This window comes from Chiroxiphia lanceolata, chromosome 6, assembly GCF_009829145.1.
Source record: "Chiroxiphia lanceolata isolate bChiLan1 chromosome 6, bChiLan1.pri, whole genome shotgun sequence".
NCBI lineage: Eukaryota > Metazoa > Chordata > Aves > Passeriformes > Pipridae > Chiroxiphia > Chiroxiphia lanceolata.
This window is the reverse complement of record NC_045642.1, coordinates 44,448,338-44,471,120: the sequence shown is the minus strand read 5'-3', so window position 1 is coordinate 44,471,120 and position 22,783 is coordinate 44,448,338. Positions and strand designations below refer to the sequence as shown.

The window sequence follows — 22,783 nt, the reverse complement described above, 5'->3', positions numbered from 1 at the left end:
TATTTTGTTCTGGTTCAAATTCTGTAATTAGCGCCCAGGCTTGTCTGTGCAAGCCAGTACTCCGGAGGAGAGCCTTTCCCAAAAAGCAGCCTGCACCCGCCGCCCTCCCCGGCTCCAGGGCACATCATGGCCCCCAGCCCCGGGCCGTGCTGCCGGCGGGCACGGGGGTTCACGGAGCTCCCTGGGCAGGAATGGCTGAGCAGAGCCGGTGTCCGGGGAGGGAGCAGTCCCACTGGGAGAGCAGCCTCCATGAGGGGTAGGCAGCCCCCACGTAGGGGGGCAGCCCCGCCGGCGGCCCGGCGGTCCCTCCCGCTCACCCCGCTGCTATGGCAACAGGCCGGGAATGCCTCTGGCTCGGCCATCCCGGTCTCCGCTCCGAAGCGCCCGCTCTGCAGACAGCTCCATTGTCTGCCGGACAGTTGACTTTCCATCGACTTCCAGCAAAGCAGCCTCTTCCCGAAGACAAAAGGCTCAGCACAAAGAGACTAAACAGCGCTAAAAGTTTTTAAGGGGAAAAAAATCCCCTTCATTTATGTTTTAGCTGTAGAGGAGAGAGGAGAAAAATGATTCTGGCTTCTCTTAAGTGATAGTTGGTGAAGGAGGAGAGGGGTCATAATTAGGTTTTACTGGGACTCGGTAATTGCTTCCTGATGCCTCATGAAACTATTCACAAGGAGACTGGCTCGCCCACAGGACCGTGGCACAGTTTTTACCCCAGTACAGTCAGGCTGCTGCCATCAGACAACTATTCAGATCCTATAATGAAAGAGTTGAGTTTCAATTTGCTTTATGGGTGAACCAATTTTCATATCCAAAATCATCAGCAGAGTTGACGCCAAGAAACAGTTTTGTTCAGATCCAGCTCAGAGAGCTCAAGCACAGATTTGCAACATGTCAATAGGTATCTTGTTTTCTAGGGTTGCCCCCTTATGTTGTGGTGTAGTGATGATGGGGAAGTTTAAGGAGGAGGATACTGCTGAGTTAGTAAATACAGGGTTTAATCTTGCGAGCTGTCAGCATTTCTAGAGCATTAAATTCTGGTTCAAATAAACACACTCCCTTCCAGTACATTCTCTCCCCGTGTCTCAAGCAGAAACATGCTTTCATTAAGCCAATATGAGGGCAGAATGCTCCTTCATGACTTTAAGTGCTCATATATGTGTTCCTGAAGAAATCCTACAAGAAATGCCATTTCCCATGAGATGTTAAATTCAAATCTTTCCATAGGGTGCATATCCTAGTCCACATGACTGGCTTTTTTGTTTCCACCATTTGACCTTGATGGGACCTAGATGAGCGGTACAAACCTGCAAACTGAGGAGATGCAATGCAAAAGATCAGTTTACATTACCTTCCTAAATCCCTTTAGATATTTCTTCTAAACTTTTTAACCTAATGGAAGTCCACTGGTGGTACTTTTTCATCTGACATCTATTTCTGACACTTTATCTAAGTATTTTATCATCCATACCCAAATAAGCCAGTGGCCAAAAAACTTCCACCCACCCCCCATTTTCATAACAACTGAAATAATTTTGCAGCATTATCTCATGAAGAAAAAAAATCTCTTTTCGTAGGATGTGATCAGCTTACTTCTTTAAATGTTGGAACAGAATGCTCACTAGTGACCTGAGCAGTCATTCTTGTCTATAGCAATGTTGTTCTTCTAAGGTAACTCCTGTCAAATTTCCTCCGTCAGTGCACTATGTAAGATATTGCTTTAGAATATTTTAATTGCTTGTTAAATGTTTGTTGCCCATTCATTTCTTGAATGTTCATTTGATCTATTTATAGGAACACGTTAATAATTATATTTTGTTGTCTGGGTACCTTTTGTTTAAGCTCAGTAAAGTCCTCCCATTATCTTATTATCCCACGTTCCTCATTAGTCTAATCCCTGTTGTTTCCTTTAGGCAAACATCAGTTCTTTCAGGACTCTTCTGCAAAATCTCACATGGCCCTTCAGAAAGCTGAGCTTTGTTTACAGGGTACAGCAGCTGTGGGGGCCCTGTTGTTTTCCTTTACACTGATCACATTCTGTGCTCAGCTCTTGTCTCTCTGCTGCCACCAAACCAGCAACACAGTTTGGGGATGGAGGCAGTAAGGTTTTCAATCACACTGTCCATCGTTTTCTTTTCCCTCTAATCTTGTCCTGTACCCTGAAGAGACCTGCTAGGTCTCTTCCACATTTCAAGAATGCAGAAGTTTATTTCCACTTAGCTTTCTGTGGTGTATTTTGTCCAGGGATTTCCCTGACACTATTAGAGCCCCACTGCATCCAACCCTTGTACCTTGCCTAATTTTAGTTCTGGTACCCCAGGACAGAAATTTTTGGGATTCCTTGTTCCTCCCTACTCTGCATTCCCATCAAAGGAATGGGGAGCATCATCTGGGGATGAAAGAGGAGACACAGCTAAGACAAATTGGTGATGGGGGTTGCTAAAACTAATAAATAAGAAAAGAAATCAACCTGTCTGAGAAGTTATGCAGGACTAACATATAGCAATTTGGGCCTTGTATACCCTGTATTTTGTCCCCAGTCAGAATTGTAGCTTGGAGGGAAGATGCCTATTAGACATGGAAAGGTGGGAACTTACAATCTGTGCAGAGGAAGGAAGTACAGGTTTCCTTTTCACTTCTCACCAGAGTGCTGTGATAACATAATGAGTTGCTTCTTTCCATTCTTCATGCATGGGTCTCTTTTGGTCACACTCTCGCATTTAACAGGGGCCTGGGCCTCTCTGTTCACTGTAATCACACCAGCATAGTCCAAGGAAGAGGAAGAAATTGCTTGTTGGATCATTTCTGTTTGGCTGCTTCTATGGAGTGACCCTGAATAATCCCATGTACCGTGGTGGCTACACACACATACAAAAAGGAAAAACAAAACTCCAAATGACAGACAACAGCCCACTATTTGATTCTGTTGATTTCCTGCCATTGTGAATATCTGCACAACAGCTGGGATTTTATGGTGGGAGCCTGGACTGAAGGAAAGGCTGTGCTAAGGGAGTCCCAGGCCTGGAACAGATGAGTGTGGAAAGGGGGGAATGGCCTCATCAATCAGAGCAATATGTTGTAAAACAAGCCATTCCGACATAACAGCCTCCCAGGCTGGTCGACAGCTGCCCTGAAGCTGGAGATGAGATGCTGATATCACCTTGGAATGATAAAAAGACTCTCAGACTTTACAGAGAGATGTATAACAGGAGCATAAATTAAAATGTATTTGGATGCACATGCTGACAAGTTTTCTGTCTTCCACCATCCTTGGGAGTCCTTTCTTTATAGGTACACGATGGGTGAGCTGGGTCGGTTCCTTTAATTTCCAAAGTTTGCTGAAGTTCTTGATAGTATGGTTATGCTAGTCAGACTGGCAGGGCAGGTGTGAACTCTGCCAGTAAGCCATGCTTTTACAAACACTCTCTAAGCCAACCCCTGTAATATCATTGTAATTTTCTTGGATGGGCAAAAACTGAGAAGAGTGTCACTGTAAAGGAGGCTGAAGTTAGGTTACCATAGTGGGAATATTTCTTCTTACTATGTCCTGTCTCTCTAAATTGTCTTACTCAGCATTTATCCAAAACACATCTTTAAAGGCCTCAAGAGGTGAAAATCAGCAATGCAGCATCCTGACTCAACCCTGCAACCACCTTAGCAACAGCACAATATGGATTTTGAAAACAACAGAATAATAACAGAATAAAGTGATGCCTATCTCACTATAACAAGCCTGTTTCAGTATCTGTTGCTGCAAGAGTTTGCTTTCCAAGGTTTTCATAAGCATTTTTTACTTACATCCAATATTTTTGGTGGAATCCTTCTTGTCTGTAAATAATGTGAACAATACCCTGTTTCTCAGCCTATGAGAGGAACAGTAAGAAGTGAAAGCCCAGCATTTCACTGGGCTATGAGAGGAACAAACAGTAAGAAGTGAAAGCCCAGCATTTCTCCTTGCAGTTCACAGCCAGTCCAGTATGTAAGCATTGAGTCTCAGCTGCAGTTTCTCCACCTTTCTATTTGTTCTCATCCAGATACACCTACTTGTAAAAGCCAGTGCACAAGGAAATATCTTGGCACTTATGAGTTGTTTTGCTCAACTAAGGGCCACAGGCTTCTACTGTCTCCAATTATTTTATTTCCTACAGAAGCTTCCTTGCTTATTCCATTTATCCTGCATGGTTCCTAGAAAGCCCACAAGCTTTCACATGACTTATGGTAGTTTATTTGTCAAACACACTTGACAACAGCCATTAACACTTCCCATTACATCAGTATTTTTGCTTTGCTACGGAGAGAAAACTTGCAGAGTAGAGGGCATAAATTGCTAGGCTGAAGGTCACTTAGACTATCACATGGTTCAGATTAGCACCTAAGCCTTTTGCAGCCCATTCCTGTGTCATATCCTTTGCATCATCCTGCTTTTCAGGCACCGGTAATCAACATTTTTTGTTGAGGGTGAAGGTGTTGTGTTGGCTTGTGCATCCTCAGTGATATCTCTGTGGGTCAGGCATTAAACACAGATTAGGCTGTCCTTTCTGTTTTCTCACAGTATTTCCAGCCAGTCACCTTCAGTCCTTTGTGTTATGTGTCCAAAATCCCTCCAAGAATTAAAAAAAAAAAAACCAAGTCACCTACACATGGCTTTGTTAGAGCTCCTCTCACCTTTGCATTGAGCACCTCACCTGTTAGCTCACTATTGCCTGGAGCTCACAAATGCTTTGAGTCAAGAAGAAATGACCAGACTGTAGTTACATGGTCTTCTTTGCACTTTAAACAGAAAGTGTGTGCATAACAAGCTACAAGGGGTAAAAATATTAGCACAAGCTTTAGATAAAAGTTGAGCACTGTTAACTTCCATAATTTATAGGTATGTATCAGCTATGTTGTCTATGGAACACATTTGTCTTTACACTTCATAAGGTAACTAAATTATTAAAATACATAGCTGAAATTGAAGTTTCCACAGAATCTTACAGTAGAAATTGCTAAATGAGTCTTTGGGATCTTTGTAAACATCAGCAGTGACGTAAGTTGTAAATCATTTTTGTTTTGCTCAGGATAAAGGTAGTGTATAAATATGAGATTGCCTTTTGACTGGATGACCTGAGATACACAGACATATCTGGCAGACAGGATGTGAGCTGCTGATTTGATACGATATAAAACTTGATCCTGGGAAATGCCTTGGGTGCAGGAATGAGGAAGTTAGCGCTACTATTTTTAAATGTTGTGGGGAGTCAGAAATGTTTGCAATAGTGCATTTTGAAGACGTTAAATATCCTCTTTCTAGATGATGTGCAGTGTTTATTTTTGGAAGCAGTGGATTGAGCACTAGTGCAGTCTTATTCAACATCCCTGTTTACTGACTTGTCTTTTTTCGCTACAGAATCAGCACAAGACTGAGCAGATGGAGTGATACTGGCCTCAGTCTTGCAGGAACTGCCCACTTAGGAATTAGAGATCAACCAGTTATTTTGTGCTAACTACTAAGTTTTCATCAGCTGACGTTACCACTTGTGATTTTTACCAGTACAGTTTCTGAGCTGATGGACTGGCAATAGCAAACCCGGGGTGTTCCAGGCATCTAACGCACATGACAGTCTCCTATCTTGGATTTCTATGGCTATGGGAAGATTTCTCGCATTTATTCGACAGACCCAGGCCCCACACTTATGTAGTACTGCAGCTGCCGTTTGATTCAATAACTCACATGAGACCATAGTGTGCTGCTTTGTAGTCAAAGGTTATGCTGCTCAGTGGGACCCCAGACTCTAAAAGGATCCAGTAGCTGGCACATTTCCACCTGCAGTCTGGCACTGCAAGTGTCAGGCTTGTTCCACATGATTTTACCTCAAGCACTGAAGACAAAACTAAAGGGGTCTGCAAACTTTTGTGTTTTGTTACCAGTCCATCATATATTGCTTGAAAAATTATGGCATAATGAAGTAATGTATAGTCTGAGTATGAGAGATTTATGTAACTGCTTTTGCAAAACAGAGCTTGTTCAGTGGATGTTCAATGGATGTGGAGCTTGTTCAATCAGCTCCTCCAAGGTGGAGTGGGATTGTGTTTGAACTTATAGGGTTGGCTAGAGATTTATTCCACTTGCTGAACATCAACTTCCTGAAGCTTCCTGAGCTAGCAGGAGCACTTCTCTTTCCTTATTCACTCTCAGAATATTTTTTCATGAGGTCCATGGTCTCATCTCAGTGGCAATTTCACTATTGAAGGATATGGTGTATGTACTGCAGATTAAAGTCAAAGAAGGAGGCAGACCTTTGTGGATAGAAGCAAAGTCCAAAGTACAGTAGGAAGAGTTCATTTATCTTTGTCAAAGTATTTGGAAAGTAACTGCTTTTGAAAAATACCGTGTGTGTGTGTGTTCATTTTTCTCTTTTGCTCTTTGTTCTCCTTTTGGATGAAAGAAGCAGGATGATTCATTCTTCTGCAGAGAATTGCTCATTCTCTTATTGATCCCTCTGCTGAGACAGGTTCATCTTTGTGTTTCCCAGCTCTACTCTCTCTGTCCCTTCACACACAGACTTTGTCATGCCTAACCAAACTGGGAGTGTAAGTACTCCCATGGTAGTATTAATGACAAAGGCTAGGGTGTAGTCACTGTCTTGGTAACCTCTGGGCTGAGCACACCTTGCTGAGAACAAAGTTAGATAACCTAATGGTAAAAATATGTCAGTCATATCTCTACCATGTCTTCAGGGATGGAAACAAAGTTGCTTTGTAATGAGTCATGTAGGTATGCTTATTTGCTAAGACATTTACTTTATGAATTATCATGTTTGTTTAATAGAAGTAGGCTTGTTCAGCCTAGAGAAAGGAGACTGAGGGGAGACCTCATGTCTTCAACATCCTCATGAGGGGAAAAGGAGAGGCAAGTACTGATCTCTTCACTCTCGTGACCAGTGACAGGACTCAAGAAAACAGCATGAAGCTGAGTCAGGGAGATTTAGGTTGGATATCAGGAAAAACTTTTCCACCCAGAGGGTGGTTGAGCACTGGAACAGGCTCCCCAGGGAAGTGATCACAGCACCAAGCCTGTCAGAGTTCAAGAAGCATTTGGACAATGCTCCCAGGTCCTTGTTCTGATTGTTGGGGTGTCCTGTGCAAGGCCGGAAGTTGGACTTGATGATCCTGCTGGGTTGCTTCCAACTCAGTGTATGATTCTGTGATAAGTCGTCAGGTAAAACTAGCAGGTTTTAATCCTTTCTTCACCACTTATGTGAGCTCTGTTCACATCTTGGTTCAAATTTTTCAAATACAATAGTATTATGTCACGTGTATATTGTGAATTCTTTAAACAGGCATAGTCTTGTCTAAATCTTGCATAGTCTTGTCTAAATCTTGTAAAAATCTTGAAGACTTCTTCTAATTATATCAGTCTTAATGTACCACCTTCTGGCCAGCTAATGGAAGCACATGAACTGATCTTCAGGAAGAGCACAAGCTTTCTAGATTTGTGACTCTCAAATGGGTTTAAATCAAAAAACCTTCTTTTCTATAAGAGTTCTGGGGCCCATTCACTGCCATTGTTTTACACATAAGAGAATATGACTTCTTTTAATATGTTAAGAGGACAAAAAATGTTTACTTCAATTTCTTTTTAGAGTAGCCTTCTTTACTGAAAGAAGGCAAACAAAGCAAGCTGTGTTTAAGTGATAAGCAGTGCTTTTTCTTAAAGTACCTAATGTTTTCTAGCTATCACTAAGAGTGTTTTATTCCTTGTAAAAGTTATTGCCTCTAACTTATTGCCACGTAATTCCTACCTGATGTGAAGATCTGACAATCTCTTCAAGACGCTAACAACTTTGTCCATGACTTGCATTAACTATATATAATTTGGAGTCTACTGTTCAAATGATAAATTGGTACTAATTGGAGACCAAGGCACACAGTCACTTACATTTCAAAGCTATTTATCTATACTTGCAGCTATGTTCTGGTGATTTTTGGATAGGTTGTGTGTTTGTTCTTGAGTGTAATTCTGTCTAAGAGTATTCTAAGTGTTTACAGACTTAAAACTAAGCAGTATATTTGGAAAGTACATTTTCTGAATATGGATATCTGCTGTATCCATAATTTAACGTAATTAAGTAAACTTAATTTACTAGTTTCTTTCACAACATGTATTACAAGTGCTTGGGTTTTTCTTAAGACTAGCCTGATCCATTCTGATTGCTCAGTCCACCGCACAGTACAGACTGCACAACATGCAAGAAACTTTTACAAAACTGTAATTACAACCAAGAGCAGACAGTGTAGCTGAGATCTGTACAAGGAAAAGGTGAATTAACTATGCATAGACAATGAATTGCTGAAATATTGTTTCAGTTATTCCATACCAGATCTGAAATGGTTTATTTTCAAGAACCAGAGTTTTAACTACTCAATAAGCATAACACAATAAAAACATTGAGTATTTTTAAATTAAATCACACAGAAAAGTTCTAAGTTGCAAACTAATCTTGTTATCTTGAACATTTGCTTTACTCAAGGAATAATGAAAGGGCTCTGATTGAATTTCAGTCTTTGTATAATTAGTTTCTCCAGATGAATAAAGATAAACAAAGGAGAGGAAAATGCATGAGACAAACAAAGGCACTTGAATAGCTTCATACATAGCTGGTTGCAATGAGACTTACAGCTGCAACTACTGCTGTTCTTATGTGTATCTGATACCAGTTTCTTAGTGGTTAGGTCAGGCTCGGTTACTGGGAAGATGTTCCTTTCCCTCTCCAAACATCAAGAGGTGGCACAAGTGGAGAAGACACAAGACAAATAATTCAGGGCAATGAAGTGCAAATGCCTGAAATACACTGGTCCTACCTTCCATAAACACATACTTTTGTGTAGATAGAGAATAATAAGAAAATATCAAAACAGCAATGAAAGAAGTCCACAGAAACTTTGGCGATGCTTTAAGATAGTACATGGAGGACAGCGCTGTTCAACAATGTTCTTGCAGTACGAGGGTGGCTGCAACCTGGCTGTGAGGGGCTGAGTAATAATTTTCTTGTATTTCATCTTCAGTTTAGTATTTGCACGATGGTTTACATTTAAAATGAAATATAGCAGTTCTTATAGAAACTAATGGGGATAAATTAATTGAACCCAGATGAAATTCATTATGTTTTAAGCTCTGTAATGTAACTTCTTTGCAACTTCAGATGATTTAACTTCTTTTGACAACTAAAGTTCTTTTGGGACTTGGGATGAATTTGCAATAGTTAACCAAGGAACAGGCATCATATTTAAGTAGTCACTAACCCCCTGCTGGGAACAGCCTAGGTAGTACTATTGTAGTACAGATTTGGGATACAACTACACTAGGTTTAATCAGGCCAGTGATTTACATGGCCTAAATTTAGACGACCAAGTTCAAAGAGATGTAGTGATAGGATATGGCAGAGTATGATGAATTAAAAAGTTATCTAAGGATGAATCCATTCGATGTGATCTGAGAAGCCTGTCAAGTGGAAGGAGAAAGAATAAGAGAGGGAACCACAGAGATCAGATCAGTGACTTCAGTCTTTCATCTTGCACCTTCTCCTGCTCATGACTTAGTTTGTGATGATTTTGAAATGTCTCTTAGCTGTGCCATAAAGTATGAAGTTTAAAATGTACCTTTTTTATTAACAGTTCAACATGCTGGAGAACTAGTGCTGTTAAATTTTTTATGTGTTGTGTTCAGCAGAAAGAGTAGAGGCCATGGACTCTGTGAGCAGTCATCTCTTCCATATGTCAGATCTTACACAGACACTGAAAAGTGTCTTATAAATCTATCTTGCAGCCTGTTGGGTATTGGTAGTCATGGGGCTTGGGGCTCTCCACAGTCTTCTTGAAAGGAAGCAGGGTGGTTGCCTCTTTTTTTGTCTCCAAAGTCTGTTCTGAAGCTCATGGGAAAAAAGTGTCCTGCAAGGTTGGGAGAGGACATTTCTAAGTATTCCTTTAATGTTATCACACACTGATTGATAACATAGATACCCAGGAAGCATGTGGAGGTATATAACTGTTATCCTCAAAGGGATTTTTTCTGTGCAAAATAAGCAGGTAAGTAACTTCCTGTTGACAAGAAGTCTTATATGCTTTGAGTTGCCTATTCATGCAACTGGTTTCCAGGGCTCTTTTCTACTGTACTGTTTATGCTGCTGTCTGCAGCAGTAACAGGTTTGACTTTTGACCATTAACAGAGTTGTGATAAACAGGGAAGCTTACAAAAACAGGCCTGGCTTCCTAGCTGGTACTAAACTTGAAACTCTTTTTAAGTGCATAGATGCAACAGACCTATTAATTGAATCAGTTTATATTGTGATATTTCCATACACTGTGTTCTGTGAATTTCAGAAGCGTGCTGGATACTGTAGTACAGAGGAACAATCACTGTTCCGCATGTAACACTCTTACAGTCAGGAATTACAGGAATTGAAAAGAGAACCAGAAGCTGCAATGTGATGCAATAGTGATGAAGCATTTTCCCAGAGCTACATAGCAGGTTGGTGGCAAGGCTAGAGATAGGAGTCCAGTTGTATCACTTCAGAGAGATGGCCCACTCACCTTAAATAACTTTTAAATTATGCCATCTTTCTTGGAAGGATCAGAAACATGACAGACCACCCCTCAAAAAGTGTACAGACACAGTTGTATTGACTTGGATATGGAAAAAAAAAAGTCAGAAAATTACCAGATATGGATGTTACAGAGACTATGTGAAAGCATAACCTTTGTCCTAGAGAGATAACTGCACAACAGCCTAGTCCTTGATTTCTCCCAGATTCTGTATATCTGCACTTTCTGGTTTTCTATCATTGCTTATACAGAGATGCTACAGGTTTTGTAGCTGGCATCCTCTTACCCTGGCTGATCTTCAAAGGCCAAGCCTGTATACCAGTGTCTGATGAACTTTATGTAGATTAATTTCCCACCAAGAACCCTAGAAGAGATCCAGCTATGCCAACAGAAATCTCGCAGTGCTTACTTTGTGTGAGGGACTAGTGTAGGCTACATCAGGGAAGTGACCACCCCACTGGAAGATGTAACCATGTTAACGATATGCCTGTACTACAGACTAAAATTTAAAGTAGAGCTATCTGAATTAAATGTAAATTAATATATTCAGGTAACAGAAACAGTCATGCCAGGAATCTCTGAGCTGATTTCTCTCAAGAGGCAAAATACATGAGTACTCAGAAACTTGAAAATCCAGTCATTTTCTCAGATCTATTTCTGAAAGTTGTTACCTGCCTTTCTTTTTGAAAGGTATGTAACACTCTCAAATCTTCTTCCTACTTCCATGGCACATTTTTGATCACAAATAGTTTGTGATAGCAATGTCCTTTAGCAGTTGGATGGCTGCCTTTCCCCCAGGCATAAGTAACATGATACTACCTGGTGGTTTTGGCCAAAGTAGTTGTCATGGTTTAACAGAATAGAAAAATGAAAAGATGACACAATGAAGAGAACCAAAGCTTTCCTTTCTTGTAGTGTGAGTCACAAGAGGACAATCACAGTGAGGTTTTCTGCATCCATTATAACAATTCTGTTTTCCAGTTTACCATACTGAAATGATTAACCATTTTTGAACACTTGAGAAGCCAACAAAACTTTAAGAGGTCTGTGGATGAAAAATAAACTTACGAAGCTGATTGGCATTTTATTGTTGACTGGGGACCTAAGTGTCCAAATTATGTAATGGCCTGGTAATGCAGTTCAGTGTATGCAGTAAGGTACAGCCAGTGCTGACTGCAGCACCACTTACATGGGAGGACAAATGCAGAGATGCATAGTTGTGTGGGCAGCCTGAAGCTGCTCACCCCAGAGTTCACATTGCTGGTGTCACTGGAAAAGGAGTCCGAGCTACTGTGCCCCTCACCTCCTTGGTAAATCTGCTCCTGTGTTTTGTTGACTGGAGCTAACTGTCAGGTTGGAATCTGGCAAGGTCAGACAATTAAAAGATTTTATTTTTGCAAAGTAAACACGTATCAAAGTGATTTCCTTATGAAAGCAAAGTCAGTCAAGAAGGAAAAAACAAATGCTTTCTTTTGATCCTTTACGCCATTATGCAGGCCTAGTCTTTATCAATCAGGAGTCACTCTGGGTTGAAGACTGTCCACACTCCATCAGCTAGTTATCCTCTTAGAATAACAGGATTGTTGAGGTTGGAAAAGACCTCTAAGATCATCAATTCCAACCACTAATCTAACACTGCCAAGTCATCCTCTAAACCATGACCTTAAGTGCCACATCTACATATTTTGATTTTTTTATATAAAGGAATTTTGAAAACAGGTGTGAAAGCAAGAATTCACCTAGGGAATCACTTCCTTAAGTGTCCTCTCCCAGAGCCTCTGGGATGCTGCCAAATTGAAGGACTTGTGTATTTTAAACTTTTATCACCCATGTTCAGGAACACATCAAAAGTCAAGAAGGGAAAAAACTGAAGTTGTTGTCTAAGCCATCCTCTAACAATATCAAGATTTTTAACCATGCTGTATTTGCCTTTGCAGGAGAGGTGCCAATATTTCTCTTGAGATACACACACTATTTCATTTAGTTCTCAGTAACTTTCTTTGGATGCTTAGCTGCATTAGCATATTGGTATTTTTATCATCCCTGCTTAGTCATTCTCTTATAGAGAAAGCTAAAAACCTGTATTTTCTAGAACCACCTCTGTATTCTTCAAACATTTGTAAACCCAATCATGTAGTTCTTTGGCAGCAGAAGAATGTACTTCTGCAGTTCAGAAGTTAAGATACAGGAAAGGGGAAAATTATAATTGTAGGCAGAGAAGAGATGGTCCGCCCTTAAGCAACCCTGATCTTATAAACACAGGAGTTTTAGAAGTCCTAAAAGAAATGGGAGTGTTTTCACAGAAATACTATAAAACCAGAGACACACATATTTTCATTGCCTTTGCTTTGCTTAAAGGACTACTTGCTTGGTGACCAAAGTCCTGGAAAGGCATGAGACAACATAGAAGGTATTGGTGTGGACTGAGGATCAGAACATCAGATTATTCTTGGTGGGTTTTTTATTACTTTCTCCCTCAGGGTGTGGTTGTGGATAATAGTCTGTTGGCTTAGGGTTTTTTGCCTCACAAATCTATTTATAACCTTGTGGCAAGACTTAAAGAATTCCCCACTGTACCTGGTGGTGTGACCAGTAGCAGGGGCTACAAACAGGCACTGTGCAAAGCTGGGGGTGAGATGGCAGGGTAGAGAAGAAAATCTGAGAAACTGAGATAGAGCACTTCTTTTCAAATACACTTTGCAATGCCTGGGTAGTCTGTAAAAGCTATCTATTCTTGTTACTGCTTTGTGTTATTGTGGCTTGAAAAACAAATTGGTATCATTCTGCGTCATATATAATTCTCAAATGTAATAACCCTTCGAACTTGCATGCTGTGTTTTGTCCTTAGATCAAAAGGTTGGGTAAAGTTACATATAGCTGAAATCAGAGGCCCAGAATGCCAAGTTACCCAAGACACTATAATGAGTTTATGGCAGAACTTTGGCTGGCATGAATATTCCCTGTTTCATAGTCTAAATGGTAATTTAAATGGCAAGTAATTATTATTATGATTGAGGCAGAATGGAAATCAAACTCATCCTTTTGGGTCCTGGTGGCAATTTAAATAATGACTTAAATAGTTTTGTTTTGTTGTTGTTTTTGATATTGTAAAATATGCTCAAATCACAGGTTTACAGCCATACCAAAGTGCTGTATTTTACACTTACTGTTTTGCTTGTACTGAAGAACAGTGACTTATGTAAAACATGGAATCTCTATGCCTAGGAGAAGGAAAAAGGACACTGCTGTATCATGTAGTGCAAACCTGTGGTGCAGCTACAGAGTATAATTTCATGCTGGCTGCTCATTTTTAGCAGTACTCTGATTCATTGGCCAGTGGGAAGAAAATGGGAAGAAAATCATTTAATTTCTGAACTCTGAGAATTTGTGCTCATATTGGAAAACACTTTATTACCACTACAGCAATTTTCTGCAGAAGAGCTGGGACTGAAATAGCACAGCATGATGCGGGCTTTTACAAAGTGTCTTGGCAGAGTCTGAGACTATGAACATAGCAGTCAAAGGTGCCATGTTCTGACAGAGGATGAGGAGAGCTTCCACAAGTCAAAATTAAGTTTTTCCTTATCCTAACGTACATCCATAGATCACACTTCTCCGAGAGATGTTTCAGAGACATCTAAGGACTGTCAGACTCTTTTTCCCTGGGTAGGCGAAAGAGTTTCCTTACGGAACAAAATCTGGGCAAAAATCCCAGCTAGGCACCTTTTGTGGTGCCTTCACTATATCCCTGTGTGCTTTTGTGGTAACATCAAATGCACAGACAGGTATGTGGGGGCAGATTGGAGAAGTGCTTTTCCTCAATGTTCATTCCTCTTCCTACAGGATTCTTCTATAGAGCAAAGGGTATAGGGTCAGAAAAGGGAAAAAATTATGACAAAAGTGAGGGAACACTACAGGCAAATAGCAGAATATAACTGTAGAGAAGAAATTCATCCTGAAAATTTAGAGAGGGAAGTTTTAAAAAACCACCACAACATATGGACTAATTTTCTCCTTTAGGTTGTTACGTTGGGATGAGATCGATACAATCATTGCTGTCATTCCTTTCGCATTTCTTCCTGGATTCCTTTTCTGTGTTCAACTATCTATTTCTTCATTACTTCTTGTCAGACTCTTCAGCATTTTAGCCAAGTCTTTTGACTATCTTATTAGTGCCCAGCAGATGAATAGGCCTTCCATGAGCATGCAGGCAGACTTGTGCAGACTGTGGTTTTCTTTTTGCGGAGAGAAGTAGGTAACTTCAGAATAATTAGCTGAAATTTCCTCCCCTCCCCTCTTTTTTTAAAGACAATTCCTCGTCTCTCCAGGAAGATGAAGAGATAGATATGGAGGCTGTCAACTGGCAGCTGAACAACACCTCTGTGAATGGGCATTCGTCTACCCCAACCACAGTCCGCTTTCCCAGCTGGGTGACTTTTGATGACAATGAAGTCAGTTTTTCACCTCAGAACCTTTCTCCCTTGAAAACAAATACCCCGTCTGCAGAAACACAGGCTCCAGATGTTAACTTTAACCTCACTACATCCTTGAAGAAAAGAGAACGTCCTAAAAGCACATTGGGGGACCTCTCTAAAATTCAAAAACTAGATCTCTCCTCCCTAACCAAGTTGCCTTCTGTTGAAACACCACCATGGAGTGCTACTAATCCCTTTCTGGATGAATCTCTGCGAGATGTCCAACCCTCACCCATCAATCCATTCAGCTCCTTCTTTGAGGAGCGAGAGAGGCGTTCTAAAAGCTCCTCTGTCTCCAGTGCTCCAGGCAAAAGCCAAAGAGACTCTCTCATTATTCTCCATCAAGAGCCTGATACCATCAGTTTCCATGAGGCAAACAAAAGTCTAACCCACACAGATGCTGTAGAGCAGCTCAAACAACTCCAGATTGGAGACCCAGATCATGTGAGCAGTTCTACTTTGCCTGATGATGACCCCATGATGCCATATGATCTGGATGCAGCTTTATTTAACCTGGCACCAGCTCAGCCAAAGGATGGATGGCCAATGATGCTCAGGATCCCAGAGAAGAAGAATATTATGTCATCCAGGCACTGGGGACCAATATATGTCAAGCTGACCAACAGTGGATGTATACAGCTTTTTTATGAGAAGGGGCTAGAGAAACCTTTCCGAGAACTCAAACTGGAAATCAATCATGAGATTTCAGAGCGCAAACTCCAGAACTACGACGAGAATGGAAGGATACACAGTGTGCGGTTGGATCGCACAACGTACAAGGAGAAAAAGAAGTATCAGCCTAAACCAGCCATTGCACATACAGCAGAGAGAGAGCAAATTATCAAGCTTGGGACTACAGATTATGAAGACTTCCTTAGCTTCATCACTGCTGTGCAAGACACGCTGATGAACTTGCCAGCTTCATCAACAGATCTGAGCACAGTGGGACTGAACTATCAAGAAGAAGAAATCACTGTTGATGTCAGGGATGAGTTTCATGGCATACTGGCCAAGGGAGACAGTGCGATTCTCCAGCACTGTGTGCTGACCCATATCTATGTTCTCAGCTTCCTTTCTGGCCTGGCAGAGTGCAGGCTGGGCCTTAATGATATCCTGATCAAAGGGAATGAAATAGTTGCAAGGCAGGATATTATGCCCACTACTACCACTAAGTGGATTAAATTATACAGCTGTCAGTTCCATTCATGTGTGGATGAGGATATGTTTAATAACTCCCGTATTATCCTGTTCAACCCTTTGGATGCCTGCCGGTTTGAACTGATGCGATTCAGAACTGTCTTTGCTGAGAAAACTTTGCCTTTTACTCTGAGGACAGCTGCCAGCATCAATGGTGCTGAGGTGGAGGTGCAGAGCTGGCTGATGATGTCCACTGGATTCTCTTCCAATCATGACCCTTTAACTCAGGTCCCTTGTGAAAACGTGATGATCCGCTACCCAGTGCCAAATGAGTGGGTGAAGAACTTCCGCAGGGAGAGTGTCCTGGGGGAGAAATCTTTGAAAGCCAAGGTGAACAAGGGAGCCACTTTCGGATCAACTGGTCTGTCTGGTTCTGAGCCAGTAATGAGAGTAACTTTGGGAACTGCCAAATATGAGCACGCCTTTCATTCCATTGTATGGAGGATAAACCGACTGCCTGACAAAAACTCAGGTGAGTGGTGCATACCATTTCTGCAGGAGTAAACTAAAAGGAGCTATGTATTTTGGAAGATAGGGAATAGTGAGTTTAAATGGTGAGAGAGAAAGCATCCTCTGTAATATACTAAAGGACATAAATTAGTTGCTTGAAGCTTTTATGTGACCCTTCATCACAATAGTTTTATGTATCCTACAAATATAAGTAATGATAAAAACAGGTTTGGGTTTTCCAGATGCAAAAATACATGTTCTGTCTCTACTTGGAGGTATTTAAAAGAGGTGTAGATGTGGCATTTAGGGACATGGTTTAGTGGTAGACTAAGTTCATGCTAGGTTAATGGTTGGACTTGATGATCTTAAAGGTATTTTCCAACCTAAATGGTTCTTTGACTCTATGATTATGAGACTTAGGCATCAAATGTCACTGTATGCTCAGTACTGCTATTGGAAGCAGGGTTTTTTTGGGTAACTTGCAAAGGCAAGATCCTATGCTATGGAGCTGAATGACAAGGCCAGATAAATTGCTGTAATTCCATCCAGCATATGTGATTTCTTCCATGCATTGCCAAGCATACTGGGACAATGCTATATATTTCAATGCATATGCCACAATTACTGCCTATAAAGTATTGGGAATGGGGATTGTAAGAGAACAGAAGATATTGCTCAACCATTTAAAAAAATAGAAATTTCCAAACACCAGTTTGTGGCTATGCTTCTGTAATCAGTGCAGACATGCAATTACAACTTGAACCTGGAGAGAGAATACCAGTATGAAATCCACAAATCTTTATATTTCTAGTAACATGTTCATAATTAAACATTCAAATAATGTAGGCAAGCTACTTTTCCCTTTGGCCATTGCTGCCAGTCATTCTACTTCCTGCCTTTCATCCATGGTGCACAATAAAGGTGGACAACTCAGGTTTATTTTTATTTGTAGTGAATTCTACTTCTTGGCTTCTCTGATCTCGAATAACTTTTTACAAATGAGATGCACTTTTTAGTATGCTGTACTAATGCACCTGGGTGACTAGGAGGGTTTCTGTATTCAGTGTTCCCTGGAGGAAAATTCAGTGTCGTACCAGATTTGGCTCTCTCTAAGGACATATGTTTTTCCTGAGTTTGAGTTATAGTGTCAGCAAAGCAGTGATCCAAGTCTCCTAATCTTTTGGATGACATCTCAGCCCAAGGACACTAGTTTACACCGTAGGTTACAAATTTGGAGGGATATCGCTGACAAAAAGGAAGGCTCCATATTTCCTGTAGTGTGGGACATAAGAAGACAGAGCTTGGAAACTCAAGAAAAATATAGCAATGAAAAATTAACCTCAGACTGTTTATGAGCAATAACATACTTGTTAAAAATCTCACTGTGCCATCTGCAGGAGCTCTGGGAATGAGATGCTGTGAAATTGGGCCTTCTGTGGCATCTTCTCTCCAAAGATCTCAGTATACCATATAGATATTACAGCTGGGGAAACTAAAGCCCCCAGACTTTAACACAATCACAGAACATGCCAGTAGCAGTAACATAGCAGGAGAAGAGGCAAAACTCCTGTCTCTACTGCCTTCTGCAAGGTAATGCTCCTTACCCATTGTTACTCTGAGGGAGTGCCTCTTGTTGCCCTGATCCCATCTCTCCCAGTGTGAGGCTTTATTGTATATACACTGTGACAGGGGGAAATGCATTACAGATTTGTTGCTGCTGTTGGACCTCTGCCACAGAGCATCTATCCATCAGTGTCACCGTGCAGAACGCAGGACAGTATTTTAGTATTTGTTTACATCCTCAGAGGAAGAAAGTGTCCTCACCCCTCCGGTCAGATCAGATGAAATTTCAGGGAAAGGAAGGGCCCTGGATGCACTGTCTTGGCCAAGACACATGAGGTATGTGATAGGGAGGGAATCCCAAAGTGATGACAGGACAGGCTAAGTATAGTTTAAATTTGACCTTGCCCTTCGCGAACTATTTCTATTTATTGATCGTACTTCATCCCATGGGTTTCCTTTCTCAAAGTATGTGGCAAACAAAGGGGTATCTATAAGTGGTACTCAAAAGCATTGATTCCCACTCCTTCTTAGATTTGCCTGATGGACCACACACACTTCTGACCATGTGATACTGGTGTGGGGTTTAACTCCCAGCCTTGGGCAACTTTGTCTGTATCCAGCCGTACCCATAAGTCATATAATAACCCACCTCCACTTATTTTCAAAGTCCTTATAAATGATGCAGTTCTCAAGCACTAAATATAAAACTACTCCCTTGACTCACACTTGATACTCTCTTACTGTGACACCTGCCACTCATCTCTAAGAACACTCTGGTTCTTCTGTAAATGTCTGGTCTGCTAATGAACTGCTCTGGTGCCTGGGACTCCAGAGCCGGAGGGAGGTAGTGGCATCACACTGCAGCTGGGGGAAATGCTGTAGGTGGCCACAGTCTGTACCTCCACCCTGCCAGCAGAGCCCACACAACCTGTCCACACCACTTGGGGCACATGCACTGCATGATTGCCTCCAGCATACATGCCTGTCTGCCAGTCATGCTCAAAGGAGCACATATGTAGGCACACATTAAGGGACCTTTTGTTCATCCACGGTTTGTGCTCTGACACATTGCTTGCAAACACAGTCCCAGGAACTCCAGAGGTCTCCAGGTAGCCAACTGGAACTCTTCCTTCCCTCCATTCCCCAAATGAGGACTGATGCAGGCTCTGTGCAGACGTGAGGCCCGTGACACCATCCACCCTGCCATCCACAGCCCCGCTGAGGAGGAGAGCTGGTCCCTCCTGAAGTTCACTACTTGTATTCAGGTTATGGAATCCTAAGCACCCAAATTGTTAAGAATTATTTCAGCAGCTTTACTGTCTTATCCAAATGTTTTCTTTTTGTGCTTTCTAAAGGGATGGGGCCCTTTGCACTCTCACTCTAGGTGACAGTGTTATCAGCACTGTCTGTATTATTTTGTAGCCAAAGCATCTGCTTATGACTGAACATTGAAAAGCATATGACCAATGAAGGACAGTGCATACTCTGACTGTGATTTGACCTAAGGAAAAGCTATGGACTGGATTCTACTGAGCACATTGCTGAAGTCCTGTCCAAAATGGCTTGTTAAACATCATTGCCCTTTTCATATTCAAAATTAATATGATCAAAAGAGTTGATAAAGAAAGCCTATTTACAGACTTTGCAGAGCTCCAGTTGCTGCTGGCTGGGTTTCACATGTTGAGTTTTTTTAATCCACCAGTAGAATACTAGGGAAACATCTAAACAGTCTTCAATCGTGGGAAAACGCTCTTTCAGCAAAGCAGAGATGTATCGTCTATGCAGAGCCTTGGAATCTGGATTTGAACTTTTCTCTAGTTTGGCTGTGTATCCCAGACATGCTGCCTGGGATACTTTCTGAAATAAATTAAATCCTTTAATCCAAACATGTTGGGACATTTGAGTTATTCAGAAAAGATTCCGCCCAATCACAATAAAACATGCATATATATGAATTATATTATCAGATCCTTGACTGTCAGAACAAAATGTTAGAAGCTCAAGGAAACAAGATGGGCATACAAAAGCTGTGTGTTGATTTCCTCCTGATTTTACTGAAAAGTGTACCTGTCCATTAGAAAAATAACTCTGAATGAGCCTGTTGAACAAAGTCTGTAGGGGTTGTGCCTTGTGGGCCTCACAACCAGGACACTAAAGAACACTGATGTGCTAAGTAATTTTGCAATAGCTTCAGTGGAGGAGTTGCTTTCTTAATCCATTCACCTTGTTGTCTACCATGCTGAGCTGGTTTAAATTAATAATTTCCGTATTTTTTGACTGCTGTGCATGGTCTTTTCTGTTAATGGGCTCTCCTTCTAGAAGAAATTAAATTATTGAAAAATTACCTTGTTAATTGCATTTGGGGGGGGGTTACCTTTTTTCCCTCTTTGTTTTCCCCTCCTTATTCTCCCCCTTGTTTTGAGCCTATGGATATCCACACTAGGTATGTTAAAATAGGTCACTGATTCCATGTGTCCAGTTGAAATTATGAAGACTTTAAAAGCTCAGATCTCCAAAGCACCTGTCATGCAGTGTGCTTAAGCCCAGTATAACACTTCCCAGCGTTACCTTCACACGTACCCACCCCAAAAGCATCTGAACACATACCAGATTGGGGAGTGTAGCGGCACAAGCCTAACATTTTGTAGCTGTGGATGGGGCTTGTGCTGGAGCACAGAGCTGCTTCTCCTGGGCTGCTGGGTCTCCAGTCTGAAGGAGGAAGCAACCCCTGGCAAACTAAGGGAGAGGGAAAGCATGGCAAAGCAGATGAGCAGAAAGGGTTACAATGAGGGCTCTGCTCAGAGTGGCACAGGGTGAGGAAAGAGATATGAATGGATGGAGATCCTGAGACTGGGAATTGGTTGCCAGTACTGAGTGCTGAATACAGATTTTTTGAATCAGGAATGACCCATTTTTAGGCATCTTCATAATGCAGTACCAGAGAGCACCTTCTAGTGGTGAGGAAGCTCTGTCTAGACTGTTTTGAAATATGAGGCTGACTAGATGAAATTCTTGCCTCGACTTACATTGAGCGAAGTTTTTCTTCTGGTTTTATTTCAGAGGTCAAGTGGGATGTTGCAATGCCTAAGTCCTCTAAAGACTGTTCAATTTCATCCTGTTGGGACAAGTAACACCTCAAAATCCCACATCTTGCTTTTGAAGCTACAGCTTAACAAGGCTGACTTTTGGGCGAAGCAGGTGTATTCTTGCTCTTCCCAGGGCAAGTTTCTGGGCTTTCCACACACAGTTCTCTTTACTCTGCCTACCTTTCTCCTTTCTTGTCTCTGTCCTGTACATCTTGCTGATCTGTATGGAGAAGAACTTTTCCAGTAAACAAGTAACCTGAAATCCTGAAGCCTATAATAGTGGCAGACAAGGATTCTGTTCATTTATTTATACATTCATTTACACATACATAGGTAATAGAATCTCTTCAATCAGAAAGCCCTTTGTGGCTTTGAAGGCTTTCATCTTCATTTTGCAAACAGAGACACTGAGGCACGTGCATTAAATTACTTGCTCAAGAGCTTAGGGATGGCAGCAGTCAGAAACAAAACCAACCTAGCTTGACTAGAATTCCCTACTTTAGTTTTTAAACATAACTGCTGTCCAGCAAACCAAAGAAGAAAAATAATAACAAAGGTTATCTTTGACAGATGACAGAGCTAAACACATCACCTTGCCACCTTTAATAATTAGCCACCATGTCACAGGTGAGAGTGAGGAACAAACAGTTATTCTGTAGCTTTGCACAAATTTGCTTTTTGAACCCAGGAAAGTTATTTAAGCTTATCCAGTACATTTTCTTTTACTAAAAATTGAGATGAAAATTTCAAATGCATGTGCAATATCTCCAAATCCCTCTTTCCCTTGCTATAATTTCATAACATCTCAGAAGGGGTGCCCCAATGTTACAGACAATGAAGGAACCAGAAGAGGACAAATATCTTTGCCCTACTGTGCTCAATTTACTTCTTGTATTTTCACCCACTGAAAGCAAACTAGATTAATTGGCAGTCCTTTTTGCATTTTGTTTAATTACTTTGGTAAATTCAACAGCATTGAAACAGGTAAGATATTGTCACTTGCTGTGAACTAGTTCACCTGGGGAGATTCTTGGTTCCCTGCAGCTTAATGATGCTGCTTTCTCCTAGGTGTTGTTTTCTCATTCATCCAAAGCTACTTGCGTTACTGTTTGCTCTCTTTTTCCAGCTTCTGGCCATCCTCACTGCTTCTTCTGTCACTTAGAGCTTGGCTCTGACCGGGAAGTGCCTTCCAGTTTTGTCCGCTATGTAGATGTGGAATTTGACATGCCCACTACTTCTGCATCCAAAGCTGCTGTTCGGTCCATCTCTGTTGAGGACAAGACCGATGTGAGGAAGTGGGTCAACTATTCAGCACACTACAGTTACAAGGTAAAACTGAGCATGTGGCAATCACCATGGTTACACTGCATACTTTCATTGTCTTGAAAAGTGTGAGCAGACAAATAAAATACCACAGCCAAATGAGGT

The 22,783-nt window shown here is 41.3% G+C and overlaps 1 protein-coding gene across 4 annotated transcripts in view; it reads left to right on the top strand.

Moving 5' to 3' along the window:
• The window catches only part of STON2 (stonin 2), a 72,824-nt gene that overhangs the window by 44,412 nt on the left and 5,629 nt on the right, over positions 1–22,783 (top strand). For 3 of the 4 annotated variants that reach the window (XM_032691415.1, XM_032691413.1, XM_032691414.1), the window contains exons 5-6: positions 14,893–16,728; positions 22,482–22,684. In XM_032691415.1, the coding sequence (XP_032547306.1) occupies positions 14,893–16,728; positions 22,482–22,684 (2,039 nt within the window). Of the gene's footprint in view, positions 1–14,892; positions 16,729–18,103; positions 18,297–22,481; positions 22,685–22,783 lie in introns of those variants that run through there. The other variant, XR_004357659.1, reaches the window with a different exon arrangement.